Raw genomic sequence first — 13713 nt, 5'->3', positions numbered from 1 at the left:
ATTGGTGTGCTATTCAAGTTCGACTAAGTGAAATTAAGTCATTTTCAACATAGTGTTTGCCACGCACTACAAAATCGTTTTCCCCTAGAAAACTAAGCTACCGGAACACTCTTAGAAGCCGTATCTTACTTCGTTAAGGGCTACGTGCAGCCGCTCTCGCTCGACATCCCGAATAGTCTGTCACTCCGGCTTTCCCACGGTCTTCCTGGCACACACTCGGGCTCGTTTCGTCTCTCATACCCTCAGGGATATTGTACACAGTAATAGGCTACTCTACGGAGCTCTCCAACCCCTACCGACCTCTGTAGCCCTACGCACAACGTCGGCGTGACCGTGTTGCGCTTCCTTTCTGGGTGGGAGGGCGTGGGACTTGCTTATGCAGAGCTTCCTCTTTCAGTAGGGGTGCGTGGAAATATACAACTTGAGCCGCGGAACAGCTTCTGTACTCCTAGTTCTCGCGTATCATATGTTTGTACCACCTAATCTTATGTATATAAAGCAATGCTACATGCATGTATTTTAGAGAAGCACCATGTGCGATGTCGCTCGTGAGTTGCAACGCCTTCGCCTTCATGACTGAATGGACTATTCGGGGTCCTCCTGTGGCGTGGTACCATCCACGTGACTGTTTCTGGGCTCCGCAAGCCGGTACTGGCTCGGCTTGAGCGTGCCCCATTCGGTTACCATAGCTTTCATAGAGACGATGCGCACACTCATCCGCGCGATACGCCGATCATCTGCTCCATGTCACTTCCTGTGGTAATCGGGGCGAAATCTCGGCTTCGTGTGTATTAATGTTGTGATCGTTCAGGAAAGTCGCAAAGCCATATGTTCGAGAACGCTGGCGCGCGGCAGACATTGACCCGCAGCGACGACCCAACGAGGAGGGTCCTCCTGTGCCAAACCTACCCCGTCTTCGAGACCTTGATTCTTTGGAACTTCTCGTAGTTCTCCCGGCGACTCTTGCGGCCCGTGGTTGTTCCGTGCCCGGAGACGAAGCTTAAATTGGACTCAACTCCTCTTGCCCCAAGGATCAAGGTATTGATACAAACTCTAGCCCGTCCTTGATAGCTATGGGGTAATGCCCGACCGATGGCCAATCGCCCGCTTGATCTTTAAGGCAGCACGAACGAGTGGAACGGCGCATGTCGCTCGAATGCTTCCCTCCCGGGATCGGAAACGTCGTACGCTCTGTACGAATGAAACTTTAACAGCATGTGTTCATCACACCACCGAACTTCTCATGTCATGTACGATACCGTGCATGCTGAGTGCGTAGATAGCACGGCGGCGTTCTCATGCATGTGGTGCGCAGGACATGAGGTTATCGGCAGGCGAGCACATCGTAATTCGGTGACACGTATAAGTCGTTCCACCTTTCATCTTTCTCATCCTCCCGCCATGACCGAAGTCGCAGGAGACCCCGCGCTGCCGTCTGGAGGCCGAACGAATGATAGCAGTGCGACTACACCGCTCAAGATGTTGGAACTAAATGGTGCGCGTGCTCATACCTATGCGGCTTGTGGACCCGCCTCACTATCGTCGACAGGACTACGCTGCACGGGCTTGCCCGAACGTCGCTACTATTGTACCATACGATATGGGACTGCATCGCGCAAGACGCCCGTCTCCCCTGAAACGAAAGACCCATCTTGGGATGACCCCATTTGCCTGTATGTATTTGAAACAGTTATGATGGATATCACCGACGCAATCCACAGGGACGGTGATGCGTCCAGCATCGTCATCAACGTCTGTAGGCAGCGGACGTTCTTTTGCGATCAACTTCGCAGCGACTCCCGAGTGGCACAGGTCACCGTCGATCAGCTGGGCTCGCAGCCAACGGGTCCGTGGCTCGTATATAGTTCCCCCTTGCTTCTTGATGGTGATGCTTGTGCAGATGCTATCACGATAGATCGACCTTTGGTTATGGAGGGGCTTCGCCATCGGCGTTTGAAGGCTTCCATTTCCTTCGTCGCTACCCAATTGGTATCGTCTCCTCCATTCAGCCCCGGGACCACAGCGGCTGCCAAGCCTGAAACATCGACACAGCTTCCTCAGGGCGAGTCATCCGGCCGCGGAGACGGCAACGTTCCAACTCAGGATGTGGAGAACGAGCAAGATCCGTTTGGGGCAGATGGGTGAGTGACCGCACGGACACACCAGCTTCATGGGGGCTTATCTTTTTCAGTGAACTTCGCAAACTCCTCCAGGACGCCGAAACGCGTGCTAATGCGATGCGCTCCGCGCCCAGCATTGTCGGGACCGTCGCCAACGCCATCCAAGCCGGCGAGGATGCCGCCGAGTCTCACAGCGACGCGTTCGAGAAATGGAAATTCCTGCTGGATAAGCTACAATTTTTCGTGACGATCTCGAATGGAATATCTCAGGTAAAGAGCACTGCACGAATCGATGCCTTTGTGATAGCTCTTGATGTGATTTATAGATCCATCCCTACGCGCAGCTGGCCCTGAGCATCATATCAGCCGTCCCGAAGGTAATGTTTGCTTCCGGAGAAAATCGCTACTCAACTTCATTTCTACCGCAGGCTATCATAGCGCAGACAGAAAAAGATGCAGACATACGTGATCTGGTGGAAACCATCAATAGGGCGTTGAAGCTGATGCAGGAAGCCAAGACTCTTCGTCAAGAGGGCAACCGACGAGAGACCGCGAGTCTCATCGCTCGACAAATCGGCGAATGTGCCCACTTCATTACCAAATACGCGAGGACCGAGGGCTTTAGTAAGCATCGCAGTCGATAGGTGAAATGTAGCTTACGGGAGATCATGCTCAGCGTCACGGCTTGTCGAGAATATTGGTGGCGATGTCAAAGGCGCTGTCGAGGAATACACGGGATGCCTTGACAAACTCGTAAAAGAATTTCTGGACAATACCATTGTGACTACGAATATCGTCACGTTAAGGGTTCTGGGAAGCGTTGGAGATATAGGTCGGTCCTTTCAACCACGGATCTATGACCATGCGGATAAACATCAGCAGGCGATGCGCTTACTTTGGACAAGCTTCTGGAGGCTCCAGGGTCCGGCTATGTGCCTGAGAAACGGTGCTTAGAGGACACTCGCGTGCCGCTGATTCAATTGATCTCGAATTGGATCTCTTCGGGCTTCGAACCCCTTTTCCTGCTCCATGGCCCCGCAGGATCCGGCAAGTCTGCGGTCGCCCACTCCGTAGCGGAGTGGTGCAAGGTGAACGAACGACTTGGATGTATCTTCTGTTTCAGTAGCTCCATCAAGGACCGACAATTCCTGCGCCTCTTCCCCACGATTGCAGCTAGCCTTGCGAACTTTGACGTAGGGTGGAAGAAAGCTCTCTGCGACGCTCTTAAGGGCGAGCACGATCTCAGCACGACCGATTCTTTGGAGCGTCAGTTCAACGGCCTCTTGGTTGGACCTGCGAAAGATGTGGAGGCTCGAGCCATAGGTCCCATCGTAATCATCATCGACGCATTGGACGAAAGCGGCGATGAAAAGAGCCGCGCTACACTATTGCCATATATCGCGCGGCTTGCCAAGCTTTCGTCCGCATTGCGTTTTGTGATTACGTCCCGCGACGAACAGGACATCATGGATGCTTTCGATGGTTTAGCCAACCGCGATAACCAAAAGGACATCATGGATCCCGTGCGACGCTATGATATCGCCAGTCTTCCCCATCGTGACGTGGACGCGGATATTCATAGGTTTATTGAAAGCCGACTCCTCCCTGTTCGCAAGATAACCGCCGATCCGCGGTGGGATGCTGGACTGATGTTGAATCAACTTGTTACGGCGGCGCAGTCACTATTTCATTGGGCATCAACTGCATGCACGTTTATCCGTGGTGAAGATGAGCCCAAAGACTACAACTGGCACGATCGTTTCCAGGCTGTATTGTCATCTGCCTCCGGGGGGCAGAATTCTGGTCCGGAGTATCGTAAGCTCGATTCCTTGTACAAAACCATCTTGGAGAAGCTGTATGGGAAGAATCCGTCGGAGCACTATGAGCGAGTGATGGGGTGCGCCCTCACAGTGCGAGAGCCTGTGTCCCTGCGGACGTTGGAACAGCTCCTTCATAACCACGAGGAACCGGACCGCACATCCAACCTACTCAAGGCCGCGGGCTCGCTGATGTACGGCGTTTTGAATTCAGATACGCGGACTCGGATTCGTCCGCTACACAGTTCCTTTCGGGAGTTTCTTACCGACGCCAAAAGGAGCGGGAACTACCACGTACATGTCAAAGCCGCAGATGATCTTCTCGCCCAATCATCATTGCGCATCATGACGACATATCTCAAATTCAACATTTGCCACCTCGAGACGTCGTACAAGCTTAACGACGAGTACGATGGTCTTGATCAGCGTATTCCGAACAACATGACGCCTGGTCTCATCTACGCAGTCCGTTATTGGGCACAACATATCCATATCGGTTCTGGACCCGGGGCTACTCTGTCTCCCGGATTGCTCCCTCAGATCGATGGATTTCTCAAGACTCGGGCTTTGTTCTGGTTAGAAGCACTGAGCCTGTTAAAATCATTACAGTCGGGCTCGTCCGCATTGCTGACGTTGAAGAGAGCCTTGACGGTGAGCATTCCTATACCGAACCATATTCATGTCTTAACGAGGCGGTATCTTTTAGGGAAACGATGAGGCGAGCGATGTTCTTCGCTTGGTCGAGGATCTCGATAGATTCCTCAGCTTATACTGGGACGTGATCTCAATCTCGGCACCCCACATCTATCTCTCTGCTCTTCCCTTCACTCCGGAGACTTCGCTCGTATCTCAGAATTACATGGAGTTCTTTCCGGAGAGCGCGAGGGTCTCGCAAGGTCGACTGGCTCATTGGCCGGCGTTACGATGCACAATGCAAGGTCACCGATATGGGACCAGATCTGTCCAGTTTTCACACGATGGGAAGTGGATAGTTTCGGGCTCTGAAGACTGTACTGTTCGTATGTGGGACGCCGAGTCAGGTCAGGCTGTCGGAAAGCCGTTCGAGGGTCATACGGGTGAAGTTTATTCGGTAGCATTCTCTTCGGATGGGAGGCACATCATCTCAGCCTCCGCCGACAACACCATCCGAATGTGGGATACATCAGATGGCAAGGCGATTGGAGAACCGTTCCGCGGCCATACCGACAAAGTCAATTCTGTCGCATTCTCGCCTCGGGCTGATGATCCGCGTGCAGTCTCAGGGTCCGATGATAGGACTATTCGCTTATGGGATACGAGCACGGGGCAAATGCTCGGAGAACCCATGAAGGGCCACACAGACGGTGTATACTCTGTAGGATTCTCACCAGATGGAACGCGCCTGGTCTCTGGCTCTAAGGATCATACAATACGCACATGGGATGCGCAATCACAAGAAGTCGTGGCAGGACCTCTCTCAGGACACGATGATTCTGTCGATTGCGTCGCCTTTTCACCTGACAGCAAGCGCGTCGTGATGGGATCCAGGGATGGCACAATTCGAGTCTGGGATGCAGAATCTGGGCAGACGATAGTAGGCCCGCTCGTGGGTCACACCAGTGGTGTGACGTCTGCGAGTTTCTCCCCCGACGGAAAGTACATCGTATCCGGATCATTCGACGACACGATTCGACTGTGGGACGCGAAGAACGGAGCCAAACTCGGAGAGCCGGTTCATTGCCAGAGTATAGCAGTTCTGTCTGTGGCGTATTCCCCGGATGGATCCCGCATAGCCTCTGGATCATACGACGGACATGTACGAGTGTGGCACACGGCAGAGATGGCAACGACCAAGGCTTCTGGCACTCCAACTCCTGTTTTGTTCATCGATGTGACCTCCGATGGCAGCCAAATCGTCGCGGCTGACTTGTATAGCTGGCATCGGTGTTATGATACTGCAACACAAGCGGCCATTGGGAAACCTTTTGGCGGTGACGAGCTGCAGAGTGGTACCTCAATTCGGTGTGTCGCATTCTCTCCAGATGGCAGTCGGATAATCTCGGGCTATAACGATGGTAGCATCCGACTACGGGATGTAGAGAAAGGAACCGTCGTCGGAGAGCCGTGGAAAGACCCGCATATAGACGCCGTCTTCTCTATTCTCTTCACGCCCGGCGGCCAGCAAGTGATCTCAGGGTCTGCGGATGGCACTATCTGTGTGTGGGACGTGGAGACTGGTAAAGCGCTCGGCGAATCTTTGCGCGGACACCACGTTGGTGTTACATCTCTCTCACTATCGCCCATCGACGGCAAACGACTTGTCTCCGGATCAATGGATGAGACCCTCCGAATCTGGGATGTGGAGACTAGAAAGCCTGTTGGAGAGCCTCTCCAAGGTCATACCGATGAGGTCAATTCCGTCGCATACTCCTCAGACGGGAGCCGAATCGTTTCCGGATCGGATGACGTCGCGGTCCGGCTGTGGGACGCAGAGTCCGGGGATCCCATCGGAGAGCCTTTGGTTGGCCATGACGGCCCCGTGAGCTCCGTGGTATTTTGTTCCAACGATGAGTATGTGATCTCAGGATCTCTGGATGGCACGGTACGGATTTGGGGCGTAGGGACGACCTCGGGGTCACTGGTCGCCGTTTTACGAGGACATTCGCACCTGGTCACATCGGTCAAATGGTCGTCTAAGACGAGCTGCATCGTTTCCGGCTGCGTGGATGGCTCTGTCCGGTCTTGGGACATCCGAGAGCTTATCGGCAAGCCTGCCCAGCCACTCATGCAGGACAAAACAGCAGTCGAAGAGCCGATGTTCTACGGCGATACCGGAACCGGTGCACCATTATCTTCGGAGTTGACGAGTTCAAAATCTACAGGTGACGTTTTCCTTTGTTATCCCAAGTCATCCACTCATGGTGCAACTACAGATGAGGACACGACGTCCCCTGCTTCTCCGTCTCAAATCTCCATCTGTTTCTCATCCGACCCCGAACATCGACTCCGTGACGCTCATACGTTCTTCACGAACGACGAGCAAGGATGGAGCCACGCGCGCATGAAAGCTTCATTCGGACTAACCTCATGGGGATCGGTCGATGATGGATGGATTTTAGGTCCCAACGACGAGCGACTACTCTGGGTCCCACAGCATAGTCGTTGGAACCTCTGGCAACCTGCGTCCAGACTGTTCTTGCCCTCGGAGGAGACGACGATGCTGGATTTGAGCCGCTTCGTGCACGGCAAGAGGTGGGCAGAGTGCTACAAGTTCTACGAGCCCAGGACGGACGAGGGCGAAGCTGGTGGAGAGCACTGAGAATGCCGATGGCTGCTGCGATGATTGTTCGGATCGTTCGGAGACGGAACACACGACACGCATATGATGTATTTGCGTTGGCATTCAGGATACATGCTAAGTGCATTTTTACCGCTGTATTTTGATAGCTAGACAGGGATGGTAGCGAACACGACGCAGTGAGTGCAAGCGGCGCCTCTCGATGTTGGGCTTCGAGCTATCAAGGTACCAGGCGTTGCTCCAGCAGTCCGAACTTGGGCTGTCGGTGGTATGCGTACGGCGAACAGCGATGGAGGGAACGACCGGGTTCTAGCTGAGGGAGGCAGCGAGGGCAGCGGTCGCGATTGTTCGTGCTACGGGCTCTCGGCGTGTTCACGAAACTCCGGCGAGCGCGGTGGAGTACGAGCTTGGAGAGGAGGGCGTGGTCGAATAAGGTTAAAGGAGCGAAGAGCGCAGTCGGGAATGATTTCGCTATGTCTTCCGATTGAGAGAAGCGATCATAGTGACGTTGACGCACCTTTTTGTGCTTTTCTGATCGTCGAGCAGCATCATGTGTGTCTAGGAGCTCGCGCTCAGCCATCTGGAGCAATTGAAGCCTTGTACTCGTGTAGGCGACGAGCGGTCGTGGACGTTTGTGCCAAGACAAGCAACCGGGTCCGTATCCGACGTCGGACATGTCAAAAGAACGGGGCTTTCGGCGCTGAGCGTTCACGTCTGCGAAGAACGGGCGTTATCCAGAACGCTTGGTCGAATTCAATTAGAGTGCGCAAGTCAAACCGAGAGGTGCGTCATAGCACCGTCTATGTATGTAAGTTAAGTTGAAATGTAGAGAAGTTGGCCGGGCAACAGAGGTTATATATGTAGCGACGACCTGTTTGGAGCCCGTGCTCCCTTCCCCGCGTTGCGAGCTCGACCTCTCTTGCACATGCCTGCTTTCCTCCTTTCCCTCCGCCCTCATCGACGTCAGCAGTAGCAGCCGCGCACAGCGTGCACCAGCGCCAATGGCCTGACTATCCTCCTTGCTTGGATGATCGTATTTGCAGCGCTATCAGATCCGCGTTGGGCTTCTGTCTCATTCTGCTCCCGGCCTATCCGAGGCACGGGCCCTCCGAGTATCTTGCACACCGCCGCCACGGACGACGACGACGACGACGACAACAACAACAAGAATGTACTCTGCGTTAATACCTCATGCCGTCGATGCTGCCTTCACCGCAAGACATCGACTATCGCCTAGGGACCATATGTGAACCGACTCCTCGTCGCGTAAGAGGCCCTGAAGCACACATCTATACGCCATGGAATACGCACCCCTACCCCCCCCTCTCCACATCCTGCCTCTCCCGTACCCGCTTCTGCTCCTGCCAACCGCTCATTTGATGCCCCTCCTCTCGGTGCCCGTCGGCGATGCCCTCCTCCACGTCCTCCACACCAGCGACGCCGTCTCCCGCTAGGCCCGCCCCCGCCACGGCACATACGACAGACGACCAAAGGACCCGTGCACGAACGCCCTCGTATCCCACGACAAGAACACGGCGCCGGTCGTGTGCTCCTTCTCGACAGAGTACTTTGTGCACGCCCGACGCTCGCGGCGCGATCGCAGTGCGCGATGGCGCTCTGCATCAAGCGCTCGAGCATCCTCGAAATGAGCTCGGAGGCGGCGAGCGACGTCGCGGAGAGCCTCGGTCGGCAGCAAGAAGGTGTTTAAGTCCGGCGGCGGGATGATCCGCCATACAGAAGGAGCTCGTCGGTGAGTTTCCTCCATTCGTCGATCCCTGAGTACTGTGAAGCTGAACCGTTTCGATGTTCTAGCGTTGATCTTGTCCTCGTCGCGCGGGCTCATCGGCGATGACGCGCAGGGCACCGTGCGCCGCCGGCGAGCGACCTCGATACCGACGAAGGCGCGGATGCGGACGAGCTCGCGGCGCTCCGGGCGAGGATGGGGGCGCTCGTGCCTGGATCCAATGAACGTAAGACGCGGCGACCAAGGCGTGTAAGCGAACGAGAAGGATTCAGCCGAGCAGTGCCGAGGCTGGGGTCGTGAGGAGCTATACGTGAGTGGTTCTCTGCGCTTATATGCGTCTCGTTCTCGATGGAAGCACGATGCTGATTTTGTCTTGCATTTTGTAGCTGGAATGGCTCGTCGCGCTTCTCTGGCCGACCACTCCAAGCGACCACGCGAAAGAGAACGACGGGATCCTGGCCAACACGGCCTTTTCTGCAGAAGGCGCGCGCACAGCTAAGGCGGGATCGTTACGGCATCGACATGGTCAATCGCCGGTTCATCGAGTACTTGGCCGTCGTCTGGTTTCGCGCCCCGGTCGACGGGGAAGAGAGTTCTCCGGCGCGGGTGGTTGATCAGGGAAGCAGGTGAGGGAGGGCGTGCGCTTGGTGGGTGGTGTGGAAGGAGAGGGCGCAAGGGGGCGTCAAGGCCCCGATACCGTTGGTTATCGGCCCACCGGGTGCAGGGAAGATGTCGCTTGGAGCGTCGATTGCTCGCGCTGGACGGACCGTCAGCGAGAGTGTCCCTTGGTATGCTGATTTCATCGCATTCGAACGCTCAACTGACACTGACATCGACGTCGAAGGTGAAACGCGCGATGAAGCGGAGATTGGCGGGCGTAGGAGGACGTATGTCGCTAGCGGCCTTCGACGATGGATCGTGCAGGCCATCAGCATGGCGATGTTGCTCGACGCAGGACGACGCCGGCTGAGGAAGATCGGGTCATGTCGTTGGGCACGTAGCTCTTGCTCCGGGAGGATATGTGCAAGCTGTTCGAGATCGATCTCCGGGCAAGGAACGTGCTCGTGAACGTGCTCGCGGGCAAGTGCGCGCGTGGAGGCGGAGGTGAAGAAGCGCCGGGCGTAGAAGAATCGCGTTGGGGAACTGGAGAGGACGTGTCGAGGGTCGGAGAAGCATGTGGATAGGGGTCGATAGGAAAGCGTTGAGAGGAGTGTCACGGATGAGCGGAGCCGCGTCGTTGTATGGGAGGCTGAGCGAGGAGCGGCAGGGAAGAAGTAGTCCGTTCTACGGGACCAGAACGAGGCGAGGAAGTTGCGAGGGGCATCCGTGAGGTGAAGGAGCACATGGAGATGATGGAGCGGCTCGCGGCAGGCGAGGGCGACAATTCCATGGTGATATGCGAGCACGAGCGTGCGGCTCTGGAACTATCGCTCGCGGAGAAGCGGGACGCGTGACAGCGCGCGGGCCCGATCGATGGGCTGGAGGAGCGGCGGACGAAGCGCAAACAGGAGTACGATTTGCTCAAGGCCGAACTCGAAGCGCAGTAGAATGGTACGGAGGAGGCTGACGAAAAGATGAACCGCGACGAGGGAGAATGATGTGGCGAGGGCGCAGTTTGATCAGAGTGTCAGCGAAGGATGGAGGTGGAGTGGCAGCCAAGCGATAACAGGAATATGGAGCTGGAGGCCGAGGTGCAAGAGGTCCTCGCTGTCAAGGAGGATTCGGAGCGCGGGGGGAAACAGGTAAGCATCCCGTTGCGCGGTTGAGCGTTCGGTGGCTGAACGAGGCGTTCAGCTCGAGGAAGAGATTGGGCGGGAACGCGCTCACGCTGATGAACTGGAGTCGGCTGTTCAAGAATGCGACGTACGCATATCCGAGCTGGAGCACGAACGTCGCTAACGCTGCACGCGCAGAAGAACTTGTCCAGGAGTTCGACGCCGAGATCGAGAACCTTAGCCGTCGTGTCGTCTCATGCGATGACAAGCGAGAGCCTTCGCGAGCAGTTGTCCGCCGTCGAACGCGAACACGATCGCCTTGCAGGCGAGCATCGCCGGACGCTTGACGAGAGTGACAAGTGCTCCGACGAACGCGTCTCGCAAGTAATCGAGGAGAAGGCCGAGGCGGAGGAGCAGCTCCGGGCCCTCGAGGAGCGGGTCAAGGCGCTCGGCGATCGAGGCAAACAAGCTGCGGAAGGGGGCGCACGAGCTGAAGATGGAGGGTTCCGACAAGCACCTGAAGATAGTGCATGAGCAAGCAGCTCGTGGCTAAGGAAGAGGATAACGAAGGCCTGGATGTTGCTTTGGATTCCGAGCAGCAAGAGCTGAGACTTGTCAGCTGTTCGGTCTTCGTGTGCAAAGACAAGGCTGATCTCAACTCCTTGAAGGTGAAATGGAAACTCGCTGTCCGCGCTGCGACGGGAGGTGCACCTACGCTCTCCAAGGCGACGCGACAGGAGTCGGTGCTGGCTACGCCGGCCTTGCGTCGGCCATCCGTCGTCGCCGACACACTCAACTCTTCTCGACCTTCGTCGACCATGTCCGAAGCCAATACGACAGCCAAGGCGCTCACGTCTCGCCCGAATCCCGACTCGGTAGGGTCCGTGGGCTCGAGCGGATCGAGCACCGCAACAAAAGCGAGGATCGCAGGGACAATGGGCTTCCCTTTATCCATCTTCGAGCCCCGGTCTTCCGTGTCTGGAACAACGTCCACACCTCGCATAGGCTCAACCACCAGTCGCCTTCCGGCGCTCGCTCCTCGCCCTCGGCCATACCTCATTCCTGGACGACGAGCGTAAGAAAGCGTGTGTCGGTTGACGAATCGACGAGGACGCCGATCAAGAGCCGAGACGCGGCGAATCAGAGCGAGAGCGAGCAGAGTGGCACCGGCAAGGAGAACAACCCGAAGGCTGCGAGAAGGATGTAGGCCATTCCGGTCTCGGCGTGATATACCCTTCCACACCACATCACGCACCCTATCGACACTTGCCACCCATCTCGATAATGTAGCATCTCAGCACACGTCGCATTCCACGCATTTATGCACGCATATCGACATATATCTATCAGGGATGCGCTCGTGAATAACGTCGTAGCCCACTCTCCGCTCCTTGCTAATTCGCATACTCGCTTATATATGGACAAGAATGTGTTCTGCTCTGCTGCTTACTTCGCTGTGTTCGCCTGCTTTCTGGCGCATTGGCGCTTGCCGCCTCATATATTACTCTGCATGCTCTCTGTCCACAAGTCGTGCTGAATTGTTTTGTTTATGCTCTCGAACATGTATCACCGAACCACAGAAATCTAAGATCTTATCATGAATGTTCCGTAGCCAGCTCTACAATACGGTACCTATTCCGCCTTGACCCCGTCAGATTTTGTGGATTGCGCGGGCATATACTCTACATGTCTTGAGTGGTCGAGACGCTCGTGGACGGCTGGACGGACGCAGGCGAATAATCGAATTGGCAAGCACTGCAGGCGTGATGCGTCGCGGTGTCTGGCTCACTACCAGCACTTTTACAGCAAACCACCGTCACGTCATGCGCAGTCTTGATTTTCTGCACATCGCACATATGTTCAAGCTTGAAGTCCCGCCGCAACCGTCGTTACACGGCGTCCCCGGTGCTCGAGCCCAACCCGACTGAAGCTTGGCTTCAATCAAGACGTCCTGTACTGAGGCTGTTTCATGAAACCCTGAAACCAACGGCACCACCCCCACCTGCCATTCTACCACCACCTTATCCGCGATCGGCAATAGGTTGGGCTATTCAGGGCGATGCTCCGTCTGATGGGGATGGTCCCGTGAATACCATGCAGGCAGTTCGCTTCACGGCAGACTCCCACACCGCTTCAAACCCTCCTCCTCTTACCCTGTTACGCCGGCGTTGGTGCAACTGATAGCTCACATTCAAGGGACCTCACCGTCCGCGACTCGAGGAGACATCCTAACGGCGAGGCTGGGATACCTGCCATGATCGAGCTCACAGGTGCGTCCTGTGGACATTTGAGTGCTTGTCGTGCTGATTTGGCGCTGAGGATAGGCTTACGTTGCACGGGCTTAGGCAAACACCGTCATTATTGCACCATACAGGCAGGGCGGGAGTCGTTGCGAACGCCCATCTCGCCGAAGACGAATCAACCGATATGGGACGATGCCTTCAGCTTGTAAGTACCCGAGTCTGTCCCCGTGTCAGCCCTCTGATGCTCCTCCAGCTCGGGCGAAGATTTGTCTCCCGTGGTCATCAAGATTTGGGTGCGGCACACGAATCTCCCTGGATTGATTCTTCGTCGGGATACTTTGGTGGGACAGATCACGGTTGATCAGCCCAGCGCGGGGCCGACCCGTCAGTACGACAATCTTCCCCCTAAGGCCACCGGTTGACGATAGTGCAGATGTCGCATCCCGGCCCCTGCAGATGGACGATCGTCGCGCTCAACGGTCCAATGCGTTGATTTCCTTCGCCCTTGCCCGGTCGAACTCGCTGCCTCCCGTGCCTCCGGCGCCTACTACGATCGCCGAGCCAAACGATTCAAAGCCAACCTCTCCAGGTATGTTTGCAGATGACCAAGATTTTCTGAACTCACCTGTCACGCACGTAGAAAACGACCGCGACTTGTTCGGAAAAGATGGGTGAGTGTCCATCTAGGGATGATCGACCGAGTGCGTGCTCAAAGTACATCCTTCATCAAGTGCAGTAGCTCAAGAAGCGGGGTACGCCACAGAGGACGCCGAAGCCATGGGCCCCGCGTGGCAGGC

At 55.9% G+C, this 13713-nt stretch overlaps 4 protein-coding genes across 4 annotated transcripts in view; 3 read left to right on the top strand and 1 right to left on the bottom strand.

Moving 5' to 3' along the window:
- Positions 1-3058: 3058 nt before the first annotated feature.
- Positions 3059-7235, top strand: PUNSTDRAFT_73712 (WD40 repeat-like protein; the record flags this gene model as incomplete). Its single annotated transcript, XM_007387043.1, has 4 exons — positions 3059-4588; positions 4656-5579; positions 6150-6397; positions 6968-7235. Coding segments are annotated over 4 exons (2970 nt in total), but the record flags the coding sequence as incomplete, so codon positions are not given.
- A 1429-nt stretch (positions 7236-8664) lies between these two features.
- Positions 8665-10348, bottom strand: PUNSTDRAFT_137400 (uncharacterized protein; the record flags this gene model as incomplete). Its single annotated transcript, XM_007387042.1, has 3 exons — positions 8665-9169; positions 9790-10242; positions 10302-10348. The coding sequence occupies 3 exons, from the start codon at positions 10346-10348 to the stop codon at positions 8665-8667; spliced, it is 1005 nt and encodes a 334-aa protein (XP_007387104.1).
- Positions 10349-10536: 188 nt separating this feature from the next.
- On the top strand, positions 10537-12151 carry PUNSTDRAFT_54750 (uncharacterized protein). Its single transcript, XM_007387041.1, has 3 exons — positions 10537-10700; positions 10753-11287; positions 11342-12151. The coding sequence occupies exon 3, from the start codon at positions 11347-11349 to the stop codon at positions 11878-11880; it is 534 nt and encodes a 177-aa protein (XP_007387103.1). The 5' UTR covers positions 10537-10700; positions 10753-11287; positions 11342-11346; the 3' UTR covers positions 11881-12151.
- Positions 12152-12846: 695 nt separating this feature from the next.
- The window catches only part of PUNSTDRAFT_54748 (uncharacterized protein), a gene marked incomplete at its 3' end in the record, with an annotated part of 1787 nt that continues 920 nt past the window's right edge, over positions 12847-13713 (top strand). The window contains exons 1-5 of the mRNA XM_007387040.1: positions 12847-12943; positions 12998-13121; positions 13170-13300; positions 13350-13505; positions 13557-13587. Coding sequence (XP_007387102.1) covers positions 12928-12943; positions 12998-13121; positions 13170-13237 — 208 coding nt within the window. The remainder of the gene's footprint in view (positions 12944-12997; positions 13122-13169; positions 13301-13349; positions 13506-13556; positions 13588-13713) is intronic.

Source organism: Punctularia strigosozonata, assembly GCF_000264995.1.
Source record: "Punctularia strigosozonata HHB-11173 SS5 unplaced genomic scaffold PUNSTscaffold_12, whole genome shotgun sequence".
Lineage (NCBI taxonomy): Eukaryota > Fungi > Basidiomycota > Agaricomycetes > Corticiales > Punctulariaceae > Punctularia > Punctularia strigosozonata.
The sequence above is the reverse complement of the archived record's forward strand: the minus strand, read 5'-3'. Positions and strand labels throughout refer to the sequence as shown.